Here is a 27,927-nt window from a genome sequence, read left to right as displayed (position 1 = left end):
TGTCTTGACAAAAACCTTTTTTATTTTCGATCCACTTCAAGATCTCTCACAAATTTATTATATCGTAGAATTCGAACCACCCTGCTCTGCAGCTCTGGCAGGTTTTCCATTGTTTCATTGAAGTTGGAACAACCGTCTTGGCCTGCTGGATTGACGATAGCCCAAAGACCGTTCTGAGGACCTGTAAAAAGTTCCGAAACAAACGGAAACTTCTCATACGACTGTGCAAGGACATTGTGATATTCAGCTTCAATTGGAGAACTGTAAACCAATAAAAATGTTCGTCAATGTTTGCATTTTTTTTACGTAATACTGAAAAATTGCTATTACTACTCCTTCATCTTGATACAAAAAAAATGTGTGGGAATTTCCCAAAAAAAGGAAGTAATCAATTTGAAAATAAGTAACTCTATACATGGATGTATAGATCATGCAAAGAAGTAACTTTCAGACACAAACTGAAAGAAAGTCCACCTGAAACAGCTACTTTCATGTAAACATCGAATTACACGAAAGAAAAAAAATTCTTTCGAAACAAATATTTTTATATGAACACTGAATTATACAGAAGATATTTTTCTCCGCTCAGTTTGTAATCCAAACGTTATGGAATAAAATCAGATATCATTCACAGGAGTTCTAATTTAAATGAATGGTAACAAATTGCACTTATTTTCACTAGTTCCGACTTTCATTGTCTAATATATAAAATGATTTGAAATTCCTGAAACAGCTAAAAAAGAAGAATTGGAAATGAATATCTGGAAATAAAAATTATATTAGGCAAAAATAACCTGAAATGAAATGATAGTGAAATAATATACAAGTAAAAATGGAACGATTGAACAAAAAATTAAAGAAATAAAGATGAAAAGTTAAAAGATTCCAAGCCACGTTAGTTCACGACGTTTCGACTGTTAACATTTACAATCGCCTTCGGACGATAACTGGACTCCACCGAGAGATGAATATTTATAGGTCGTTCGAGTACTTTCACTTATCCCCGCTTTCCATTTTTTCCGCTTCACTGGTTCAGTGGGAGATGATCGTTTGGCGGGAGTTGGCCATTTTTTGCTTGATGATGGGTTTCCATATGTTGCGTATCTCTACGCTAGCTTGGTTGAATATGTTGTTGGACAGCATGTATGCGGCTTCCTTGAATTTTCTCGTAAACCAATGTTCCTCTCTGTGTATGATCTCAGCTTAGGACCACTCGATGTTGTGTTGATGGGTTCGAACATGGTCTGCTATTCCTGATTTGCTGGTTTACCCTCGCTGCTTGTTTCTTGTGCTCGGCAATGCGAATATTCAATGGCCTCTTAGTTTCACCAATAAAGGATTTTCCGCACTCACAGGGTATCCGGTACATGTAATTCTTGGAATTGCAGTCCGCGTTTGGTAGCCTGGCTGCCTGGCCACCAAACGCGGACCAGATTTGAAGCAGGTTCTGATGTTCTAGTTGGAATTAATTCTTCTTATCCTCTCCGATAATCCTCTGATGTAGGAAAGTGCAAGCACTGGTTGTGACGGCATCTCTTCCTTGCGAGACTCCTGCTGTCTTTCAGCCAAAGTCTTTTCTACCATCGCATTGGAGTAGTCATTCCGTTGAAGATCATTTTTGATGATGTCTAGTTCCTTCTCGAGACCTTCCTTCGGATTACAGAGCCCGAAAGCACGGTCTAATAGAGTCTTGATGATTCCTCTTTTAGTTGATTGATGGTGGTTGGATTTGTGGTTCAGATACAGATACAGATGTTTTCCACTTAGTGTCGGTCCTCTTCACCAAAACGTCGAAGAATGGCAATTCATTGTGGATTTCCTTCTCCATTGTGAAAGTGATGGAAGGTCTCATGCTGTTGATGTGTTTCAGGAAGGCATCTAGTTCAGCATTCCCATGGTTCCATATTATGAAGGTGTCGTCAACATATCTCAACCAGACTCGAGGTTTCTTGTGGGCTTCTTCAATAGCCAGAGTTTCAAACCACTCCATATATATGTTGGCTATGACTGGTGAAAGTGGCGATCCCATTGGCAGTTCCTCATCTTGTGTAAAGAAAGAAAAGGTCCTTTCGAAACAACTACTTCCATATTAACATTGAATTGAACAAAAACCACTTTTCCCTATTTATGGAATTGAATCAGATATTATTCACAAGATTATCACACAATATAGGATATGAAAGAGGTAAACGTTCACTTACATGGAACACTGTCATCCTCAATGGCGAAAATCCGATTTCACGGAATGAAACACATCCTACTCATATACTATACTCTCTAATATAGTATAGGGTATTTCATAAAGCGCTTCCTATCTTCAAAATCAAATAAAACAAAGTGTCTGTTGATACTATCAAAATTTTTTATTTGTTTGAAAGACCTATTGATGCCATTATGTGTGGAATATAATATCGTTCAAATGTCCTCCACGGCTTCTCTGGGTGGAGCGCATCCAATCCGTCCAATTTTCCATGATTGGTACATAAACCAGGCTCAATTTGACCAGAGGCATGGGTTATGTTGGTTTTGAGAACCGCTGTGATTTGTAGCTTATTTGCATGAACCTGCGACTTAAGGAAACCCTACAAGAAAAAGCCTTGTAGGGTCAAATCGCACGGTTTCATAGGCCACTTAAGCTTGTCGCCTACTTGTCCGGCACAACACGGCGCTGTCCGTCGCCTGGTGGCGACGGGTAGTAGCATCGCCCACTTGTCCAGCTACAACCAACATACCGAAGGTGCTGCTATCACTAACAGTTCTGACAAAGAAGTCATCATTATAGTGGCCGCATTGTTGAATATAGAAGAAAATAGTCACAAAAAAGAAGGATGTGGTACATTCCATTAATCAAAAGAGGGCAAATCTGGGAGATTTTCATCATCTTTTCAACGGCCTAAAAGAAGACGAGGAGAAATTTTTCCAGTATTTCCGAATGACTCCAGATAAATTTTCAGAACTTCTGGATATTCTAGAGCCTGCCTCAACAAGCAATTCAATTTTTTCTCGTCCATTTTCATAGGTACCGTCTGAGACTGTGCTGTCAACTAATTGAATAGCAAAACTTTCCAGGCACGTTTGGACAAGTTGATGCTGGCAGGCGCTGGCCGGCGACTCGCTCACTTGTCCAGTCCGTCACAGCACGTACCCTTATTTGCCGGACAGGATCGGAGAGCTGCAATCCTTTCCGGCAACGGACGCGCTTGGCTGTGCCGTGCCGGGCTAGTGGGCGGTTGTCCATTCATTTTCATTATTCCAATCCTATACGTATTTTAACGGGACGGGCCGTACTCTGCTGTACCGGTTAGGTCCAAAGTGAGTGGGTCTATTCGACCCTCCACCGGACAAGTAGACAAGCTTCAACATTACCTCCACGTGGGATGACCGTGTCCTCAAATCGCAGAATTCAGTGTGGCACGTAGCACAGTCCTGTTGAAACCACATGTCACTGGTGTGCAGATCATCCAATTCAGGCCAAAAAAAGTTGGTAATCTTCGAAATATAGTGCTCGCCGATGATAGTGATGGCCTGGCCAATGTCGTTCTCCTAGAAAATCCTAGGGTCAGTTGCCAAGTGCTCCGGAGCCCAATCAGCGTCGTTGTCTATGGTCGTTTACCTTCAGTTCCTGGGTCAGTTGAATTTTGTAACACTAGTTACACACACCGATTTTGGACGGCCCTTATAAAATCGGCCGATATTTTATTGGTAGCGGGTGCTTCACACTCACCGGATTTTTATCGATCAAACAATCAGTACCTTTGTTGTCGTAATTAGCATGCGATAATCAGGCGATAAATTCTGATTCTACAGTACTTACTGCTGGACCATCTCGCAGCTCCTCCTTCAATTTTGAAAACATAGTCACTGTAGGACTATGTTCCATTTGATCCACAATCTACGTTACTGTAGGCTTCCATAATAATTTTTCCAGTTTTTGAATATTCTAATCCATAGTTTCTTGTCCCATTTAGATTTTCAACCAACTCAACTCAGCGGCAATGGCAAACAGCATCCTCATAGTTTTCTTCCGAACAACTGGCCTTTGAGTATTTCCTAGTGCAACAACTCTGGCCTTAAATGTTTCTATCCGTCCATTTTCATTATACTTTGTTTTAAAAACCCATTTCGTCTTGATTGTTCTAGTTTCGTCTGACCGCTTTACAAAATTCCATGTATTATTTTTAATGAGATTATCAAATTCTTGAATAATAGCATTCATCAGAGTTTTGTATATTTTCGTCTTCTTTGAGCTTCATCTTCACAGTAAGAATATTCAAATGAGCGAGACATCTATACCATAATTGATTTTCTTTAGAAATGGCTTCATTCGCAGAAATATTAGCAAATGGCTCATGTTGCTTCGTATTAGTATTCTTCCCTTTTATGTAATGTAATCCGTTGATTTTGATCGATTTTGCAACTAGTTCTCCACTTGGTGCAATTATTTTCGAATGATTTTCAAGCCTTTTTCAGTTGCTACACTAGTCGGCAATAAATTAGTTCTCAGTTCTGGAACATATAGAACATTTTTAAGTACTATAACGGATCCTCCATTTTCTTCGTCCAACTCCAGTTCAATATCTCCAAAACTTGTTCATAGGATAGTATTTCCACTAGCATTTCTACAACTGTGTTTTGTTTGGTAAAATTCGTGAATTTCTCAAAATTTGACGTCATATGATCGGTAGATCCACTGTCTAGTATCCAAGTATCCCAATTTGTTTTATTATTTACCAAGTAAGAAAAATGATGTTCATTTCCTTTTTCTTCCCTTCATATAGCACTGAATGCAAATTTTGAAGTTGAAGCGTCTGACTTTTCCAACTTATTGGAAGATATGTATGGTTTCGTTCCTTTTGCTGCAGACAAAGGACAATTTTTTCCAATGTGACCTATCTCCAGACATCTATAGCGCCTCAAATGTTCGTGTGAATAACTGGGTTTTATGGTATCAGTAGTATCTTCTCTATTCCGGTTCGAGCCTGCTCTGTTGAATGGCTTTCCACGTCTAGGTTTGAAATTTCCACTTTCAAAATTCATCTGTGTCTTTTGCGTCGCAAATGCTTCAACTTCATATTTTTCTTTCTGTCCATTCAGCTCACTTTCGATTCGCCTTTCTTCTTCTAGCAGCTTTGACTTCAAATTGCACATATTCAGGTCATTTTCATCGACTCTCAGATTCCTTGCTAAGTGTCCATATTGATCAGGTAAACCTAATACCGTGAAACCTGTTTGAACTTTCTCGCTGAATTCAATTCCAGCATTTTTCATTTTATCATATAACCCGTTTCGTCTATTCAGGTACTGATTGATCGTCTCGTCTGAACTTTTGGTGGTATTGATAAAATCTTTGAGTAACAGTAAGCCATGCCAAGTATCAAATTTAATATGGATTTTCTTCAAAGTTTCCCACATGTCTTTAGCTGTTTTACAATGCATTATGTCATCAAAACTGTCATTATTCACCAATAGATAAAGAACAGATTTTGCACTATGATCTTTCTTTCTGTTTTCTTCGACTCTAATGTCATTTTCCTCAAAACCAGGATCAACAGCTTGCCACAGATTTTCAACTTCCAGGATTCCTTGCGCTCTCATCGACCAATATCGATAATTCTCGGAATTTAGTTTTTCCAATTCACCTCTGCGTCTAAATTACTTCGTCGAAATTCACAACTCTCGTCGTCGATATACTCTTTCGATTACAGTTCTGGGCCCATAATCTGTTGAACTTTTTGTTGCAATTGTTCAACTATTTTTATATAGTTGAATACGTTCGTAATCGAAAGAGAAAAATCAAGTTGCGTAATGGCTTTTTTCTACACCCGTACTCTAACAATACACTTATATGACCATAATCCGTTTCATAATGATATCCATTATGATACAGATTTTTCATAACGATACAGATTATCAACCAATAGAAACCCATAATTTTTCAATCAAGAATCCTGTTCCTTCGTTTGTCCTAGATACTATCCTAAGTAACTAATTGCTTTATTTGTCAAAATCAGTTTTCATATTACCTACCTATATTATCAAAATGTCTGAAAACAGCGATATAGAAGGAATACCATCGACTCCAATATTTTTATAAGATCAGATTAATTACAGTTATTAGAATCTTTATAGTTTTCATATATCCATGATAATACCATTAAGTTTGTGTTTTTTTAAAAAAATATGAGTTAATTACTGTAAATGTGTTCAATACAAATATAATATTTATAGTTTTTCATTATTTATCGGATTTAGAAAAAATAGCGTATGCAACTCTCATGTAATGGTTATTAATACACTCGCATATACCATACAAAACTCGCCTTCGGCTCGTTTCGTATCCCGGTTAATGCTCGTGTCTTAATAACCATCATTACATGATCGTTGCATAATATACTATTATTTTATCAAAATTGACAACTACTTCAAAACAAATATCAACATCCAAACATGTCTACAGGGCACACTCAATACAAAGCTGGCTAAAAATCAACCATTTCTAACAGTTGGTCTACCGTTTACTCAACCAGTGGACTCATATTTATCCACCACATTTCGAATAGTTATATCGGTAGGTAAAACCTCGTTAGACCTTAGCTTGCACAAGTTTCGACTTCTGAGGGTTGTCGTTCGTAGGGGTGCGATAGCTATTTTACGGAAAAAACATATTTAAACATGAACATAATTGTCAAAATTTGGAAGTCCCTGTTGGAAGACCCTATATATCATGTAGTAATCCTGTGAATTATACAGTGCTAGTCAAAAGTCCCCTCCCCCCCTCGTATCTTTGGAACGGGTATACTGATAATAATGAAATTTGGAGGGTGGAAATAAACGGATGTAGGCTTCTTAACTGGTCATAACAGGTGACGCAATAGTCATAAATGACGTCACAAGGCCACTGTGACCAAAAATTTTAAATGGGACCCTATGGCAAGTGACAGCTCGTTTGAAAGGTATTGAAAATACCTATTCAGTCATACCAATTTTGTTTGGGTTTCGGCTGATTTCGATTGATAAATTGAAGAAATACGAAAATTATTGTTTCGCATTTAATTAATAAAGATTTTAAAGTACGCCTCTGGTTCATTGTCAAAAAGGTTGACGTGTTTGAATTATCTACTTGTCAAAAGTGTTTATATCTTGAAAATTTACCTAAGCTATTGTTTAACGAGACGTTTAAGTGTTTACATAGGCAAAATGGTACGTACTGTAGCCGACAAAGTAGCAGCTATCTTAATAATTGGTGAATGTAGAAACAATTTCCATGCAGCGGAACGACTGTTTAATGAGAGGTACCCCGATCGCCCTATATCGAGGGTTTATTTGAGGGAGCTTCTTCGGAAGTTTGAAGCATCAGGTAGTGTTCAAGATGCCAAACGATCTGGTCGACCAACAATTAGTGATGACAAAAAAATTGACATACTTGGAGAAATGGTAGTGAACCCTACTTCTTCCACAGCCCAAGTTGCGTCTATCTGTGAAGTCAGTCAAAGGACAGTACATAGGGTGTTGGCTAAAAACAAATTTCATCCATACAAATTAAAAATGGTGCACCAACTTTCAGATGATGACCCCGACCGAAGACTAGAATTCTGTGAAACTATGTCCGATAAAATGAACCAACAACCAGGCTACATACAGACAATTTGTTTTAGTGAAGAAAGTACTTCCTTTCTCAATGGAAATGTTAACACTCAAAATGTGAGGTATTGGAGTGACACAAATCCTCACATCTTTCGTGAAAAACATACTCAATTTCCAGAAAAAGTAAATGTTTGGGCAGGTATTTTGGGAAACCACATAGTTGGGCCTCTTTTTCTCAATGCTATCTTAACCGGTGAATTGTATCTGGAGATGTTACAAACTGATATTGAGGCGTTAATTCTTGAAATTCTAGAAGATAATCCAGATGAATTCGACAACTTGGAAATAACGTTTCAACAAGATGGTGCTCCTGCACACTATTACGGTGCAGTAAAACGTTACCTAGATGAAGAATATCGTGGTAGATGGATTGGACGACGAGGTTCGATCGAATGGCCAGCTCGGTCACCGGACCTTACACCATTAGATTTTTTTCTATGGGGGTACTTGAAATCTAAAGTTTACGCTACAGCACCTGACAGTATTGCCATTCTGAAACAACGAATTGTTGAAGAATGTAGGGCAATTTCCGCTGACACACTGGGACGAGTACGACAAGAGTTTAGCAATAGGATGTATTACTGCCAGGAAGTAGATGGAGCACATTTTGAACACTTATTATAAGAACTGGTTCTTAAATCTTTATTAATTAAATGCGAAACAATAATTTTCGTATTTCTTCAATTTATCAATCAAAATCAGCCGAAACCCAAACAAAATTGGTATGACTGAATAGGTATTTTCAATACCTTTCAAACGAGCTGTCACTTGCCATAGGAACCCATTTAAAATTTTTGGTCACAGTGGCCTTGTGACGTCATTTATGACTATTGCGTCACCTGTTATGACCAGTTAAGAAGCCTACATCCGTTTATTTCCACCCTCCAAATTTCATTATTAGAAGTATACCCGTTCAAAAGATACGAGGGGGGGAGGGGACTTTTGACTAGCAATGTATATCTCATTCAATTCCATAACGATTCCATAAGTACAAACTCAATAGGTGAAAGTGTTTTTGTATACTTCAATATTTATATAAAACTAATTGCTTCAGAAGTATTTTTTTTTGGTATAATTCAATTTGTATAAAAGTAGTTGTTTGGAGAGGACATTTTCTTCCAGTTTGTGTTCGAAAGTTACTCCTTTGAATGATCTACACATCTTTGTAAATATTCTATTTTGAAATCAATTGCTTTCTCACTTCAATTAGAAGATTCCCACATTTTTTTGTATAAAGATGGAGAAGTAGACAGCCAAAATTTTTCTTTCCCAAAAATTATTCTCTACTAAAAGTATACCTCTTTCAATTTCAATCAATAATATTTTTTAAGTTAACTAGTTTAGTGATCCAATAATTTTTCTGAAAAAAGGTTGGTTGGATAACAAGATCAATTTCTCCTTAAAAAAACAATTGTTTTCTTGCCGACGTTTCGAATTCAATTAAATTCTTCTTCAGGGCTCGAAAAGTAGTTTTTTCGTGTTGATAATACTACTATTTTGAAAATCATCAGACATATTATATACATATTTTAAAAAACATGAAAAGAAAAAATCTGTTTAAATCACTGCATAAAAAGCATTGCAAACAACCAAAATTTCCAAGACAACCAACACAAAACGGCATGAAACAAACCGTGTCGTGTTTCATGTCGTTCTGTGTTGGTGTTGTCTCGGAAATTTTGGTTGTTTACAATATTTATTACTTTTTTCAAATATGTATCTAATATGTCTAATATGTCTATTTTAAAAACCAATATTATCAACACGAAAAAACTACTTTTCGAGCCCTGAAGAAGAATTTATTTAAATTCGAGGCGTCGGCAAGAAAACAATTGTTTTAAAAAAAATTGATCCTGTTACCCAACCAACCTTTTTTCATAATACTTTTTAATTTTCAAAGCATTTCAAATACTTTCTCAGACTTAACTTTTTCATTTTCAGTAAACAAAAAATGGCTTCACTCAGAAACAAAAATAAATCAGTTACAGTGAGAGGTTGGACAGTAAAATTTTATACTCTAATTTAAAAAACGAATAGTGAACACTAAAATGTTGGATAAATTAAAAAATGAATTTTTTTCAGTATATTCAAAACCAAATGATCAATTTAGGAAAGAGTGTTAATAATGATATGTATAAATGTAATTCAATAATAACAACGGAGGAACAGAAGAATATTGGAGAAACGAAACAGACGGAAAATTCTGAACAAAAATGGATGAACAATCACAACACAACAAAGTTTTTGTTTCGGGGTTGAAATTAGATGATTTTAATGTATTTCCACGTGTTAAAACCGAAAGTGACCATAAAAATTATATATTAGCTCTTGTTTTCAAGATATAGTATCATTATATTATATATATATATGTATATTGAGTTTTCAACAAATGAAATATTTCATCACCAACAGTTGGTACACATGTTTGTTTACATAACACCCCTCTCATCAGCTGTTCTTAAGTAGTTAACATAACCTATGTGAGTTTGTCAATTGTACGCACGTGGTTGCTATTGAAATTATCGTGTGAAGTTGATTTTTAAATTAATTTAAGTGGTGATCTGAAATGCCTCGAAAGTGTGTGAATTCTGTCGATAGCTTTTGCTATATATGTGGTGAAATAACATTTAAGGCTCAGAAACGTAAAATGACACCTATCGTTAAGACAGCCTATGAACATTATTTTGGTGTGAAAGTTGGGGACCAAGATAAATCATGGGCTCCTCATATATGTTGTAATTCTTGTTCCGTCATATTGCGAGAGTGGCTGAAAAATAAAAACCGGGCAATGGCTTTTGCAGTACCTATGGTTTGGCGTGAGCCTACCAATCATACAGACGACTGTTATTTCTGCTTAACTCCTCCCATTAAGCAAGGTTTATCTATGAAGAAAAGAGGAACGGTTGAATACCCTAATCTCCCATCTGCTCTTCGGCCTGTACCACACTCAGACAATTTGCCAGTCCCTTCTCCACCCCAAAACTATGAAATTTTAGAGGAAGGTGATGAAGACTGTTTAGAAGGAGCAACCCATCCTTCTACATCCTATGACCCTGATTTTGAGGTAAGCGATAGGTCTAGTGATCCGCACAGAATTAGTCAAGCGGAGTTGAGTGACCTTATAAGAGATCTTCGCTTGTCTAAGGAAAAGGCTGAGCTGTTAGGGTCAAGACTACAACAGTGGAATCTTCTAAAACATGATGTGAAAATATCTCAGTACAGACAGCGTCAAAAAGATTTGCTTCCTTTTTTTGAGAAAAAAGAAAACCTCTTGTAGATCCTAAAGATGTTCTCCTTCCCTCATTACATACTAAGTTGGGACTAATGAAAAACTTTGTGAAGGCCATGGACCAGGAAGGACAAGCTTTTAAGTACTTGAGAGCAAAGTTTCCCAGGTTGAGTGATGCTAAAGTCAAGGAAGGCATCTTTATTGGGCCTCAAATCCGTGAAATCGTAAATGATCCTGCTTTTGACATGATTTTAACAGGAAATGAAAAAAGAGCCTGGGAAGCCTTTAAGGGGGTTGTACATGGGTTTTTAGGTAACAAAAGAGATGATAACTTCACAGCATTGGTTAAAGAGCTTCTTCAAGCTTACCACCAACTCGGATGCAACATGTCCTTAAAAATTCATTTTCTTCACTCTCATCTTAATTTCTTCCCACAAAACTGTGGAGCTGTGAGTGACGAACATGGAGAAAGATTCCATCAAGACATTGCCTTAATGGAACAGAGATATCAGGGCCGTTGGAATGAAGCAATGCTTGCAGACTACTGCTGGTCTGTGTGTAGGGATGCTCCAGAAGTGTTTTATAAAAGACAAGCTAAACGACAGCGATCTTACAATGAATCGGATGGACTTAATTGAAATTTGGTGGTACAAACTTCTTTTATTTGTCAAAACACTAAGAATAATGTTTTCTTTTATTAATTTTGTACTTAAAATATTCTAAAAGAAACATAACAATATTGTTTTATGTACTTTCACTTTTCACGTATAGTATAACTACTCTTTAAGATTAAGTACTGTGTATCTCAAAAACCAGAGCTAATAAAAATTTTTCATTGTTATTTTCGTTTTTATCGCCCCAAAATTAGTAGAAATTGACTAATTTAGTGTAGGAAACATTCAAAAAATATTTTTTTGTTGTGTTGTATAATTGAAATGTGCATGAAGAACACGCCGATCACAACAAATACCAAATTGATATACAAAGATACATAGGTATAACTTCACAATGAAAAAAAAAGTACAAAAGAATTATAAATGGCAAGAGGTTAGTACTAAAAGAATGAGATACGAAAAAAAAAGATAATTGAAAAAAAAATGCACTACAAGATAAGAAGAGAACCGAAATATGTAGAAAAATCGTCATAGATTCGAATGATTTTTGATCACCTACCCAATTAACCAACGTACAATAGCGTAATCCCTCATCATGAAGTAACTTAGTCCTGATTTGAAATCAGCTTCAAGTCCTCTGGATTTTCCTAATTTTTTTCCGATCAAAGTAACATTTTCTTTTCGTGTATTCTGAAACGATATCAGTGTTAAAATAGAAAACAAAGGTCTATTAGAGATAATTGAAAAAATGGTTCTCTCTAGCAGAAGCGACAGAAATTTCTTCGTATAATTCGTTTTGCTAGTCTCATTGCTGTTTCATTATCTTCTGAATACAGTAACTTTCCTAGTACAATGACTTACCTTCTCGTCAATTATTGAAGGTTCTTCCAAAGTCCTCAAATTGTGGAGATCTAATGCGAACAATTCTAAATCATTTTCACTAGCAATAAACAGTTCTGGGCCAGTTTTGGATATCGCTAGAAAATCAGCATTGATTGAACTCAGTGGATTAGCCTGTTCCAGTAATTCTAATCTCCACCATACTAATTTTTCCAATGAGAATACCAGCAGCGAATTTTCTCCTGAAATAGAAAATAATCATTATTATTCCGTAAGTTTTGCTGAAACCACTTACATATCAATTTTATTTCAAGAACAGTGACATTGATTATGTCAACAGGTTCGATCTCGAAACAATTTCTGTGATCTTTCAATAGGGATGTTGAAGAAAAGCCGAGAAATTATCTAATCTCATTTCAGGCAGATCAACATTATAGTAGTTTTTTTTCACCGTAGTGTGCGCTGGTCAGGCCCTATCCCCCGAAGCCCCGATATATTCAGAAGGGCGCGCCAGGGAGAATCATGTGCCCTGAGCAAACGCAGTGAGCCAAGAATGACAGCCTTCTGCATCTATACGGCTAAGACTTCTGCCTTAGTGCGGCAAGCCGGTATGATTTTAAGATTCGAGAGTAGAGAGGACATCATTCCACCAAGGACTCCAATAATCAGAGTAACCATCATGACAGAGTGAACTGAATAGAGTCTGCGGAGTTCGAAGAGAAAATCTCGATATTTTATCTGTTTTTCCTCCTCTTTTCTGACGATATTCGTCTCGTCAGAAGCTGAAAACTCCACGAAAAATATCGTTTTGGTCTGGTGGTCGAGAAGGACTACATCAGGCTTATTAGCTTGTATGAGCCTGAGGGTGGGAAACGAATAGTTCCAATAAATTTGGCACTAGTAGTTATTATTATAGTTAGTAGTTATTATAGTTATATAGTTATTATAGTATAGTTATATAGTATAGTATAGTATTGGCGGCGGTGGTAGGGCGCCCGACTCACGATCGGAAGACCGTGGGTTCGATTCCCGCCTCGACCAGATATTTTTCTCGAGAGAATTTATCTGGTTGAAGCTGAAATGATTCTGCAACCTTGTTAGGAATCACACGTTAAAAGGTAAGACCTCGTTAGTCCTTAGCTCGCACAAGTTTCTCAACTTCTGAGAGTTATCGTTCGTATGGGGGCGACATCTGATTAACGGAAAAACAGATTTTAAACAGACAGAGATAGTATAGTATAGTATAGTATAGTATAGTATAGTATAGTATAGTATAGTATAGTATAGTATAGTATAGTATAGTATAGTATGGTGTGGTGTGGTGTGGCATAATATAATAGGGTAGAATGGGGGAATGGCGGTCACTTAAGCAGGAATCGAAATAACTCATTTCTTATATGAGCAAAGGCCAAAGTGATTTACTTACTGAATAGCTAATTCACTTCACTTTCTGCATATAAAATACAAATACAAAGCTTTGTATAGTTTTTTATATTTTTATGCCTTTTAGTAAAGCTTTCATTGACCGCCATTACCCGGAATTTCGGGTAATGGCGGTCAGCAGGGGGGGTAATGCCAGTCAGTCAAAAAATATAAGGTTTATTCTAAGGTTTACTTTCAAATTAAAATAAAACAATAAAATATTGAGTACTAATGTATTATAAAGTAAGTAGGCAATTCAAAGTTTGCAAAACTAATTTAAGTTATTACAGTTCATATTATAAGAAATTACAAATCAAGACGCTTGATAACCTTCCATTTTTTATCACAATAATCACATGCATATTTATCAGGGGAATCACAACCGGAACAATTTTTTTGAGCCCACTGCCCACAACTTCGGCATCTATACCAAACCTCATTCTTTCCGAACTCTTTACAGATGCAACATATCTCTTCTTCATTTCCTGAAGAAATATCGTCAACATTATTGTCGTAACAAACATTTTCAAAACGCCTTTTCTTTTTTGAAGCCAAAAGTTCCTCATCCGAAGAAAAAAATTCTGAACTGATTTTTGATGCCTTGATATTCTTGGATTGTCTTGTCTTGACATTCTTGGCTTGTTCTTTAGTGTTTTTTTTTGTAACCTTTGTTTTCTTCTGACCAGATTTATAGCCAGTTCTCTTATTCTCCTTCATTACTTTTTCTTGTCGTTTTTTTCCCTTTATTTCTAATTCTTCTTTTACAGGTGTTGCTGTCAATATGGCGGAGTGTTGTTTGGTTTTCACACGTTTTGCAGCCTTTGTTGCTGTTGGAAGTGGCAAGGGAAATAGTATAATTTTACTTGGCGTCAAAATATTACTAGGACCTGGAAGGGAATTATCCATTTCAGGCGGAGGTATGGTATTCTGCAGTTGGTTGCTGGTTTCTGGTTCAGAAGTATCTTCACCTGTTTCTCGATTTTGATTAGAGGTGTTAGGTATGGAATCATTGATGACAAGATCGGTGTTGTTAGCTAATAAATAGTCTGAAGCGAAAAAGTCTTCTTCTCCAAAAATTGAAGGGTTAATTGGCACTATTCCTGATGCTTTAAACCAGAAACCTCTTTCTTAATCGTGTCACATTAGGCTTTGTTAAATAGAGACGCCACATCATACGGGGTAATTTTCTGTAATGCATTGCTTTTCATAAACAAATCACATCCCTTCCGAAAAGCAGCTTTTATAGGGCCATAAAATGCAACATCTAACGGTTGCATTCTATGAGATGTGTGGGGCGGAATAGAAAGAATGACGATATTGTTTTCTCGGCAAAACTTGTATGCTTCTAAAGACACGTGGCTATAATGGTTATCCAAAACGATAAGGATTGGCTCGTCTGCAGATGGCTTTGCAAACTTGGCAAAGTGTATTAGCCATGTCACAAACAACTCTTGGTTTGTCCAACCATTTTTGGAGCAGTGATAAATAGCCATTTGGACCATCTTTCGATAGCTGTGGTGACATTCGCTGTCTTGGGTAAATAAACATAGGTGGTATGTAGGACCCTGCAGCGGACACTGCACAAATGACAGTTATATTTTTTCCTCTTTCATAACTTGAGACAGACCCTACTCTCTTCTGTCCTCCTTGCACGGTAGTGACCCCGGTTTCATCCATGTTATATATTTTGGAAGCAGGAAAGTGATATTTTTCCATAATATCTTCCAAATTTTTAAAGAATAAGCTAACCTCTTCCTTGTTGAATGCTGTCACGCGATTTATGCTGGTTGCTTCAGGTTGGCGGATAGATATTGAAGGATTTGTTTTTAAAAATCCATAGAGCCAATCTTTTCCAGCAAGTCCTGCCGCTCTATTAAACCGGTGCTTTATATTATTTGTCTCAGCATAAACGTAGGCTGCACGACGAACTTGGCGTGGAGTCAAACCATAAAATAGTTCAGCTAGAATTTTTATATTCTCAGCCATAGATTTTTCTACCTCTAGTGAGAAAGTGGAATGTCTTCCTAAACGTGGTTCAGTAGCAGGAAGATTCTTCTTGATCCGTTCTTGCAAGGTACTGAACGGTATGTTGTAGGTTTTGGAAGCTTTTCTAATAGAAAGTCCACCACCTACTGCTTCGATAGCTTTTTCTAAGATCGCTTTACTCCACGACGCCTTTGTTGTTGTTCTAGGTCTCTTCCTGGGCATCTGCGCACAAAAAGCAATTATGAGATACTATTTTTACATTATTATATGCGATAAAGATATATGAAAGTTTGTCAAAAACTTGTCCTATATTTTCATATAGAGTAATACCGGTCACTGACCGCCATTACCCGCTTCGAATGATTGGCATAACCCCAAAACTACAAAATTTTGTTTCAGTTGACAATACAAATGATAAAATACGCTTTCAAAATCAAAACCGAGATATTGTATTAATAAATACGCATGCAATAGTTGGTGGTTAACGCTGTTTTATTCGAATAATATATTAAATGACTTACCTTTGGTTAAAAATCTCGAATTATAACAAGAATACACCTCTACACACAGTAATGGCTGGCACGCTCACTATAGGTGCGCCAGCACGATTGCGCCATATATATAAGGTTACTTGCAGGTATACTAGATGGAAGCACTGGTATTTTTAATGAGATGTTTCGGGAAGATGGATATCTTAAACTGATCGGCATTTCCCACTGACCGCCATTCCCCCATTCTACCCTATAGTATGTTATATTATAGTATAGTATAGTATAGTATAGTATAGTATAGTCTAGTATATTATAGTGTAGTAATAGTTATTATATATTATAGTTATTAGTTATTATTATACAGGTTTTGAATAGATTTAAACGTATAATCCTGGTATCCGTAGCTCGTACCTTTTTTATTTGCTACACCCGAAGAGTTGCTCTCTACTAATACATGTTTCATCCTTGATCCACTGACTTTGGAATAGATCATTGATGTCACCTATTAGTTTTTTCCTCGTCATATAAAATTTATCATTAGATATACAGGGTGTTTCAAATTCGATTCTCACCATTGGGATCTCGGAAACTATGAGAGATACGAAGATGGTTGAATCGGGGCAAAGTTGCGCATTCACCTGACCAACAATATTCCGTTGAGAAAGTTCTGAAACTCCGAGTATGTCCGGAGATATCCGGAAAAAACAGAAATTTCGGAAAATGTTTTTTATTTTGTTCAGGTTTTATTTTACGAATGATTCGAAAATAAATTGCACTTCCACATTGTTACTTTTTCCCTGCTAAATAATAGTGTTTGATAATATCCGACGTTTCGTCTTTCGGCCACCATCATCAACTTTATTTTTTCTTGTGGATAGAATCAGATTTTATCTTTCCAATGTATCATAAGTTATCATTCTTTTTCTTAAAATTTAAGACATTGAAAAAAATTATTTCTTATCATAATAGGCTTTGACTTTGATGTTTCTAAATTTGACTTTCAATTTGTTACACTCAATGACATTTTGTTATTGTACAAGTCATTGAGTTTTTGGTGAAAAATGGCTTTCACGAATGGAGTGAAAAGACGTCAAATTTTCTCCGAAATGAATATTTTTCATACAAGTGCTTGGATTTATCTTAAAAAAAGCGGTTCAAAATGTTACAAAATACCTATATCTCAAAAATTGTATCCAGGTGATCCCGAAAGGCGATTAGAATTTTATAATAAGAAGACCTGATTTTCCTGTTTTCCTGGAAAATGTTATTCGGACCGATGAAAGCACTTTTACGAATTGTGGGATATTCAACCGAAATAACGAACACATTTGGAGCATTTAACAACCCCAGGCAGTTCCGAAAAATTCGACCTCAAGTGCGATTTAGTATCAACGTGTGGGCGGGAATTTACAAAGATAGAATTTTGGATTCTCATTTATTTGACTGAATTCTGAATGGAGAAACCTATCACCAGTTTTTAATGTCGATTTTCGAAGACTATTTGTATGATCTATCTTTGGCTAACTATAACATCTGGTTTCAACATGATGGTGCTCCACCGCACACTACCAGACGAGTATCTAATTATCTGACTGAAAGGTTTGGTGATAAATGGATAGGGAATAATGGGCTGGTGAGGTTGCCAGCAAGGTCTCCAAACTTAAGTGTTATGGATACATTCATATGGGGTACACTGAAAAATAGAGTTTTTGGTCAGAGGGAATATCAAAATATTGAGGACCCTCAACACAGCATTGTTAGAGAGTTCGGAAGATTGAGGAGAAGAAAAATCAATCATGCAGTGAATATTTAAAGAAGGGCACATTTCAGTTAATAATAGATGTTCAAAAGTCACTCTCTCTAAGAAAGTTGTCTTGGAAAACTTCAAAAGCATTATATTATTTTCCTAACCTTTTGCAAATTGCGTCAGAATGAAAGAATTATAATTTGATATACAGTTCGATGACCAAAAATGTTGTTGAACTTGAGGTCTCCAGCTCGGTGGCATTGATTTTGAATTTTGATGAATTAGTGGAATTGTATTTAATAGTAAATGTGATGCATATAATTTTATTTATTTCCTACAACACTACCACATATTCACATAACCGTTCCAGATATAATCTATTTTTTACCCAGTACACAAAACTTCAAGACCTTAGTCACTTTCATAGTTTGAAAGTCACTTATACTTTCACATTGAAAAAGTGGCCAATATTATAATATGCAAATCTAGAGATTGCTGGAATAAGCAAGTCATAGTGATAAATAAATTATCAGTGTTATGGAAAAACAGATCAAAAATTGACCAGACACGTACTGAGAGATTTGGACCTCAATTCTGATTACCTTACGAGGGTGATCTGAAAAGTTTCTGACCTAAGAATGAAGATAGCAGTAATCATAAGTAAAAGCTAATGAATTTCGTTGTTCATCTGTTGACAGTTACTCACCAAAGTTTCAGCCACTTTGGAGGCGCAGTTGTTATGCAACAGTCATTAGAGTGAGTTGATGCGAGTGTTTTTATGAAAATGGACAAAATCGAGTATCGAGCTGGCACTCAATATTTGTTTTCAAAATGCAACATGCCTACACAAATCAAAGATGAGTTGGATTCTGTGAATGAGGACTCTGCATCATCATTTACCACAGTGAAATTTCAGGCAGCTGAATTCAAACGTGGCCCTAAGAGCTTGGGAGACGATGAACGTTCGGGACACGTCCAAAAAGCGCAACTACCGGCGAAAGAATCGCCACAGTTCACTAAATGGTGCTAGACGACCGCCATATTGAAGTGAGAGAGATATCAGAGATTCTGTATCAGTAGAGTAGGTAGGGTGAGTGTAGACCACAGCAATTAGGACACATGTGACCCATCGTACATCCTCCCGAGGGATTGTCCTTCTAGGTCATCGTCCATCCTGTCCTTTCCAGGAAGGTGGACAAGTCACTAGGAGTCATCTCCTTTATATTGGCAGGTGTAGGCCATGACTCGCCGAACACGCACTCTCTTTGGCAATCTTGAGGTGTCTCACGGTGGCTTCCACGAAGGTTTTGGAAGGTGCAGCGACGTTACTGTCGTTACGCGGCTTCTTCAACCTTTTTGGGGTTCCCTCCGTGGAGGTGCACGAGTGAGGGAACATTCCTGCAGAGGCAGCCGGTTCCTTGTGTTAATTCAAGGCGGAGCTCTTGGCACCCGCCGCAAGAAGTGCCCTTGCTGTTAGAGGTGGAGTGGGGGAGGAGGAGGGTGCACTTATAGTTGCTGCCACTGCTGCCTCCTTCGCTTTCTTTCTCCTTTTGGCTTTGGCGCCGCAAATGCGCTTACGCCTTGGCCTTTGTATTACATCACGAGGTGATCTGCTATGTTCAGCCTCATTCCAAGCTGTAGATTGGGGTGGACATTTCTGTCTATCCCCAACCACCGCCTTAGATTGAGGTGAGCACTTCTGTCCAGCCTCGGGATTGGTTTTTGTTTTTGTTGTTTATGTTTTTGTGTTTGTTTCATTCATGTGTGTTCCCACGAGTAACAAGGGAAGAATTGGTCACCTCGAACAGAGCCCCGCATTACCAGGGGAAGGCTGATTACAATGAGGTTCAGCCCAGTTCCCCAAGGGGATCGTTCGTAACCGCATACCACCCTGCGTCCATTCACCTGTCGGCACGATTCCTTACATCTTAGCTTGGGTAGGGTGATCCACGGTGGCATGTTTCGCAAAGGCTTTTGGGGAGTTTTAGTTCCCCTCACCCTACTTATTTCTGCCACTGACCAGGAGTCCGGCGACCCCGTCCGTAAGGCCACATTGGCTTCCCGGACAGGGCCTTTAGTACCCTGGCCGTTCCACTCCCCTGGGGACGCACCCGATGGGTAGCCCAACCCACGGGGACATCAGAGGTTATGAACATGTCAAAGAAACGTGTTTGCTCCATATTAAATCAACATTCAGGCATGAGAAAGCTGTCCGCTCGTTTGGTGGCGCGTTTGCTCACGTTAGACCAAAAACGTGTTCGAATAAACCTTTCCAACACTCTGTTGGCGGAGTTTATGCGCAATCAATCCAAATTTTGGCGCCGAATCATTACTGTAGATGAAACTTAGATACACCAATTTGCGTCCGAAACAAAAATACAGTCTAAACAAGGGAACCGGCTTCAGAAAAGCGACAATTTCTTTTTCCTGCTGGGAAAGTGGTGGCAACTATTTTTTGGGATAGTCATGAAATTATTTCAGTTTGGTATCTTAAAAAAAGAAACACCAATACAGAAGCAGACTAAGCATCATTACTTGACAAGCTGAAGGTAAAACTTCTGGAAAAACGGCCACATTTGCAAAAAAAAAGGAATTTCTGTATAGCCAAGACCACGCACCGTCTCACATCTCAACGGTTGCCATGGCGAAAATCCACGGATTACGATTTGAACTGCTTGATCATCCACCTCACTCACCAGAGCTATAGCCCCAAGCGACTTCTTTTTGTTTCCTCATTCAAAAATTGCGCTTGTGGGACAGAGATTTTCGTCAAATGAAAAGGCAATCACCTTCGTGAACACCTAATTTGAAGAGAAAAACGCCGAGTACTATTTGGACGGGTTGCAGAGATGGGAGCATCGCTGGGAAAATCTGAAAAAATATCTTGTATCTTTGTTAGGTCAGAAACTTTTCAAACCACCCTCATATCAACATCACTCCATAACTTTTTCAAAGAACACTTTAATGTGAGACGGTTTACAAATGTGAAATTGATCTTTCCCCCTCAAGAAACTACTTCTATATGCTCCTTAATTCTTTGGAAAAATATCTTCCCGTTTGACCAATATAAAGTTTCGGTTAACTTATATACTCCTGATCGATTCGACGCTGAAGTTTTCTCTTTATTGTTTTCGAAATCGACATTTAGAAGAGAACATCTCACAATGAAGTGTTTTTTGAATAAATAGACTATATTTCTTTAGCCTACGATACCTTATAGTACGAATGATTATTACCTGCATTTCCCACATATGCTCTTTGTCCGCTTTTTCCCACTACTGGATCGATAGTGAGTATATTCAACTTTCCACCAATGATATTCGTCAACTGAGATACTTCGGATATGGAGTTGTAGAATAAACTGAAGGAAGCTATTTTTGGGAGGCACAGCTCGTTTCCCCTATCGAGAATCCATAACTTGTGAACCTTGTGTTCTATGTCCAATGACACTGCATCTTGGATATGTTCACATTCTCCCCATTTCTGATAGTTCAAAATTTGGTGTCTGAAACGAATAAGGTTTATCAGTTTCACAATGAAAACCTTACAGCTGTATTGTGCATGATTTTGTGCTGTCGATTGAAAGAAGATTCATGATTCCAGTACTTTGTTGAGAGAAGGTATCGTTATCGTTATTTTCACATCTTCTTTAGTGCATAAAAAATGTTTCGGAAAAGGAAAACTCTTTAAGATAATATAGAGGGTGTATCTTGAATGATGTCATTAATTTCAAGCGGTGATTACTTGTCATATTTTAAGAAAAAAATGTATATGAACGTGTGTCCTAACTTGCTTCCTTTCCGAGTAACGGGTTGTCACAGCTTTACTAAAAATATTGTTCTTTTATCAATAACTCAAAAGTATTTTCGCCGATTTTAGTCAAACTAGGTGTCAACAATTGACAGAGAGCTTCTTTTCATGGAATTGGATTACAAACAACAAGTCCAGTCACCTGAATGATATTTATGGTAAAATTATTCTACGCCACTGTTTTTTTTCCAAGTTCAATTTTTTCATCAGATTGAAAACGTGTTTTGAGACAAGATTTTGTAAAAATGCACTAAGTTGAAAATACAATTTCTTCATTGGAAAAGCAAGTTTTTGGCTTTCTACTACTCCATCTTGATACAAAAAAAATGAGGGAAGGAAGTAATCAATTTGAAAATAAGTAACTGTATATATGGATATGTAGATCATGCAAAGAAGTAATTTTCAGACACAAACTGAAAAACAGTCCTCCTGCAACAACTACTTTCATATAAACATTGAATTACACGAAAGAAAATAAATTTTTTTTTCGAAACAAATACTTCTATATGAACACTGAATTATACAGAAGATACTTTTCTCTACTCAGTTTGTATTTCAAACATTCGTTGTGGAATAAAATCAGATATCATTCACATGGGTTCTACTTTAAATGAATGGTAACAAATTGCACTTACATGGAACACTGTCATCCTCACTGAAATACATCGATGCTTCGCCTTAAGACACTTGTCTTAAGGCTCTTCAGTACAAAATTGGATACCATTATAGAAAATACACACAATTCATTCATGAATTACGATTTTTAATGTCACGGAATAATCTTGATCTGCTTATGTCATCGATGACATCGTAATGACATTCATTCTCCTATTTGATTTAATCCCAGCCAAGAGGAATCTAATTTGAATTGAAGGGGTTATATTTTTAGGAGTGATTAATTTTTGGGAAAGTTTTTGGCTTTCTACTACTCCATCTTTTTTTTTGTATCAAGAGGGAGTAGTAGAAAGCCAAAAACTTTCTTTCCCAAAAATTAATCACTCCTAAAAAGATAACCCCTTCAATTCACAATTTCTTTAGTTGTTTGATCTAGAATGTTTTGTAACATATTAAAAAAAAATCGCGTAAGAAAAGCTATTTATGATATGAGTGTTGAAAGTAAGGTTTTATTTTGTGAGTGAAAAAGTCTGCGAAACGATTGTAGCGAATTGAGCAATTTCATGAATAAAATAAAACTTACTTTTAACACAAATATCATACAAAGTATTTTGTACAACTGTCCTGTTTTCATAATAAAATAGATAAATTTAATATTTCTATAAAAACACGTTCTGACATTTCATGTTATCGCATGGCCGTGTGGCTTATGCAAAAAAAATTTAGATTCCCACATTTTTTTTTGTATAAAAATGGAGAAATAGAAAGCCAAAACTTTTTTCCCCAAAAATATGAAAGCTTCTTTATGAAAAAGTTTTTTGATAATTTTAATTTTCAAACAATTTCCAATCGAAGTAAAAATTGAATATGAGAGTATTTTTACTTTCGATTCAATTACCCGAAAGACCCAACAAGGTTGAATTACCGAAAAAAAAAATATCAATAATTAACTTTTTTCCATAAAATATGACTAGTAATCACCACCTGAAGATAATGACATCATTTACGATGCACTCTGTATAGATCAATAAAATAATCCGTCTGTATACAAATGAGAAGAAACTGATATGGGGGAGACTAGGTTAAAAGTGAAAAGTATCAGAAAGTGAATAATAAACATCCTGAATATTCATTAGAATGAACTGAAGTGAGTTTTGAATATTTTTTTTCTTGAAATTATATTTATAGTTTGTTTGCAGATTTCCTAAACGAATATAAAACTGCTAATTAATAGGGAACGGCTAATTCAATTAACAAGAATAGAAAAGCATTGGATAGAGAATTGTAATAATATCTATAAAGCGCGTATTTACAAGACACCCCTTTCTATCTGAAAAAAAAAGTTAGTAGTGCCTTCTCGTCGACGAGTGGTGCAACTTTATTGTCTTTCCTGTATCAAAAAGTACTTGACATCTTGTTACGTTCGAAAGTTTAGAGGGGGGGACTATTTACGTCAGCATTATGTATATATACGAGGTCTGTAAGAAAAATAAGCATGAGCATCGCTCAGAAGTTGTTGAATGAAACCAACGGCGATCCGGATTTTCTTAAAAGGGTCATAACTGGTGACAAATCATGGGTGTATGATTATGACATCGAAACCAACGTCCAATGGTCCCAAGAAATGGCTTGTACCACTCGTAAACGTTTTTCTGAATCAGAGTAAAATCACCGTATGTCACTGTTATCATTTTTAGTGTTTTTGACCACTTAATTCCATTTTCTACACAAAATTGTATGCAAGTTTTTTACCCATTTTTTAGATGGCAGAAAATCGTCAAACACGCAAAACAATACTAACTTTTATGTCTCTCACCAAAAAACTGAACATGCTAAACAGCTGAAACTGGGAACATATGCTCGATACTAGTGTACCAACCTGAAAAAAAATAAAAAAATCGTCGGTATAATGTACGTAGAATGCGAAATTTGAACAGTCGCCTTATTTTTGGAACACACCTCGTATACTGACCGTACCAGCAATATATATCTTTGAATCAATAAAATTTTTGATCAGATAATTTTGGAATACACCGTAAAAGCCAAGCCTACGAAACAAGAAATAAAAATCATTGTCCGTATCCAATACATAAAAAATTGATTACTTCCTTCCTTTCTTTGGAAGATTCCCTCATCTTTTTTGTATCAAGATGGAGTAGTAGAAAGCCAAAAACTTTCTTTCCCATAAATTAATCATTCCTAAAAATATAACCCCTTCAATTCATAAAAAATCATTTTATGAACATTGCACCATATCTGAGAAATTTTACAATACTCTTCCGAAGGATATAGGAAATATTATTGAAGCTACTAGCAGATTTCTGAAGTTAGTTAAATAATCCCTATGTAATCTAGGACCTTACCTTGAGTAACCTTGAGTAATTAATTTCTTCGAAAAATTGAAATATATGTGAGATAATATTATTAGCACAGTATTTTTTCAAAACATTTCGTATACTCTGTGAAAATAAATATCTACAGCTACCAGACTGAGTCATCGCCGCTGTGAGAAATGGTATCTGCGTAAAGTTTGGGTCGGTGTTTGACAAAGAAAGTATTTGGAAAAAAAGGAAAAGAAACTAACTTAACCCTGCGTCCGACATGTGAACTTTTGTAATATTTGTAGACAGGTGGGGTGTGTCAGACCCCAATATGATTTTTCTGTTGAAATTAACAACATACTTAGTTATTGTGAGAATTATATGGTACTGTAATATCTCTTTTTCAATAAAATAATTTTCGATATACCAAAACGAGCAATAAATTGTTATATTCCGTATTTTTCCAACAACAAATCGTTATTTTTATCACCTCGACACGTGTTTCGATCAGTTCCAGTTTAATCTTCCTCTTGAAGTTGATCACTTGGTGATCGAAACACGTGTCGAGGTGTTAAAAATAACGATTTGGTGTTGGGGAAAAAGTCCAGTAATATTCATTACTACACCAAAGGTTCCAAACCGTGCATCATAAGTATATTCCGTCTTTACCAAAACAATGGGTTCTTTTAATGGAAAAAATATAGATTTACTCGAAGAAGTATTTTGCACATAAAACGACTAAATAAATTTCAAATAATTGGTTGAAACAGATAATAAAACATCATAAAATAGAAATTAAAGAAATATTATCGAAAATCATTAAAAAAAGTTACAGGTCATCAACATTTGCCATTTCTACGCAAGATTTGGTGTACATTTCTGCATGGTCCAGACATATAAATTTATTGCATTCCTTACAAATGTATTTTGTATTTCGTTCACGGGCACGATGGCAATCTTGACACCTTCCTAGACCATTTTGTTTTCAAGTTTTTTGGATGGAAGTTCCACAGTTTCTCCTCTGATCTTCAAAATCTGGATAGTTACTAACGATGCTAACAATATCGCTCGTTTCATCACCATCAGATTCGTCAATTTCATCATCACTTCCTATTTTATCCCATAAGGACTGAAGACGGGCCATTTCTCGCTCATAATCACCTATTTTTATCGAATAATCTGAAAAACTACTCGATTTAGTTTTCTTTGAATTTGCACGATTTTGGAACGTATAGACACGTGGTTTTCGTGCACCCCAATCGTTTTTTAACAGGTCTGATTCAAACATACGTCAAACGACGACTGATTTGAGATGTGAATATGAGAGTGTATGTCACACCGCACTTGTCGTACGCAGGGTTAATACGGTCCTGAATTTGGATGTTTACGACTCGAATATTCTAACAGACTGATAACAAATTTCTACACATCTACTGCACATCTTGAGGGAGGGGCTTTCCACCGGCCATGACTCAGTCCGGCAGCTGTATCTATCTATGACTGAATTATTTTCAGGGTGTCGGTAGATACCCATTTCGCAACACATCACAGGTTGCACTGAATAGCCCTGGAAATCCCCTAGGCTATTCAGGAAAAAACTACTTTTCATTTTAGTTCTATAAAAATAACATTTTTTTCCACTTGCGGATATTTTCAATAATCTACACACCTTCCGCCTTTGATAATAGGAGTATGGAGGAGTTCTTCAATCCAGTTTGTTTCTACCAATGTTGGTCCACTAAAAGCGTTGTAGCACATACTTCTGGGCAATGCTAAAAATGCCCTCGTTCGGTAAACTGCAACACTTGATATATAATAATTTTTATTATTCACTCCGTAACTTGAAAGGTCCCAACAAGCGCAAATCGACAAGAGAAATATAAAAGACAAGACTGACAAAAGAGATATCAGTTTGAGGAATTTCATGATGAAAAAAACTACTGACTTAGGTTCATACTCAAGTAATACCGTACTCTGAACTATTTTTTATTTGCTATGTTGCAGTATTACATATTTTTCAAGTGTTTTCGCATTGTCAGCACTCTACTATACATTTTCAAAATGGAATTTCAATATGAATGATTCAAAGCTCCAAGTACAAGAAAAAATAAAATGTCATTGAAAACAATCTCGATTTGTTTATGAAAACAAAAATGTTTACAAGAATAACTAAAAATACAGATATTTAAAACACTAGTGTAGTGGATCATATATGAACATTTATTCATCCTTACTGAAATATTAGTTGCCTACACAGGACAGTAGTGCCATCTTAAATTTATAATGTATTTTCAGAGATACCGTTATCGCGACATCTAAGTTTCACAATTCGAAGGTCGAAGTCAAGGAAAAAAAATTATTGATATAATCCGCAATTTTAAACATTCAAGTTTTACTTGCTTGATTTAAATATTGTATTTTTCGTTTATACAAACATTGCCATAATGATCAGTACCTAGATTAAGAACATATTAATGTGAAACTAGTGTAATGAATATATCCCGAAAAATGCACGCTTTAAAAACTCTCAGAAATATCGAATAAATGAAAAATCAAATGCAGAATCGATTAATTGATCAGCAAATTGATGAATCATTTACCTAATAGACATTTCAACCGGAATGCATTTGAAATATTTTCTATTGCGGTTTAGCCCATATAAAACCTATTTTTTGCTTTCCCTCAGTTTTGTGTTAACGCTAGCGCAACCTCACGACAATATTTCTGTCCAATGACTTTTCTTCTACTATTTTCTCCTAGCTCGAAAATAGTCCTATAGGCGTGATATACGCGATTTTTTTGCTTTTACTCAAATCTGTGTCTGCCAATGGTCGAATTCCAAAGCAATTAAAACAAGTCTTCGATAAAGTAAATAAAATACCTAAAATTCATCGAAATTAATTTCAAGAACTACTTGAATTAATTTCTCAGAATTCCATACAACTATTTCTCAAACAAATTCAATTTCAAATGTTTCATACAAACACCAAGAGAAAACCTAAAAATAAATCATCATTGATTTTACGCAAGAATTGAAGCTGATAATTAAAAAAATATAGTCGTGTCAATAAAGCAATAAGTTTGTGGTGATTAGAAAGAGTTCACATTATTCAAATCAGCTTTATATTCGATTTCATTCCGAATAAAAAATTGAGAAATAACATTTTGAAAAAATTTCAATAAATTGTGAATTGTTTCCTATGGTTTA

The 27,927-nt window shown here is 36.2% G+C and overlaps 1 protein-coding gene across 1 annotated transcript; it reads right to left on the bottom strand.

Moving 5' to 3' along the window:
• Positions 1 to 26,712, bottom strand: LOC111514488 (uncharacterized). Its single transcript, XM_023170726.2, has 5 exons — positions 26,389 to 26,712; positions 21,210 to 21,478; positions 12,349 to 12,569; positions 12,047 to 12,177; positions 1 to 261 (listed from the first exon to the last, which is right to left on the bottom strand). Exons 1-5 carry the CDS (start codon positions 26,643 to 26,645, stop codon positions 21 to 23), a joined length of 1,119 nt encoding a protein of 372 aa, XP_023026494.2. The 5' UTR covers positions 26,646 to 26,712; the 3' UTR covers positions 1 to 20.
• Positions 26,713 to 27,927: the final 1,215 nt, after the last annotated feature.

The sequence above is a fragment of the Leptinotarsa decemlineata genome, unplaced genomic scaffold (genome assembly GCF_025532065.1).
Source record: "Leptinotarsa decemlineata unplaced genomic scaffold, Ldec_3_MD MMD2_tig00001393_RagTag_RagTag, whole genome shotgun sequence".
NCBI classification, from domain to species: Eukaryota; Metazoa; Arthropoda; class Insecta; order Coleoptera; family Chrysomelidae; genus Leptinotarsa; species Leptinotarsa decemlineata.
Note: the sequence above shows the minus strand (reverse complement) of the source record. Positions and strands in the feature narration are given on the sequence as shown.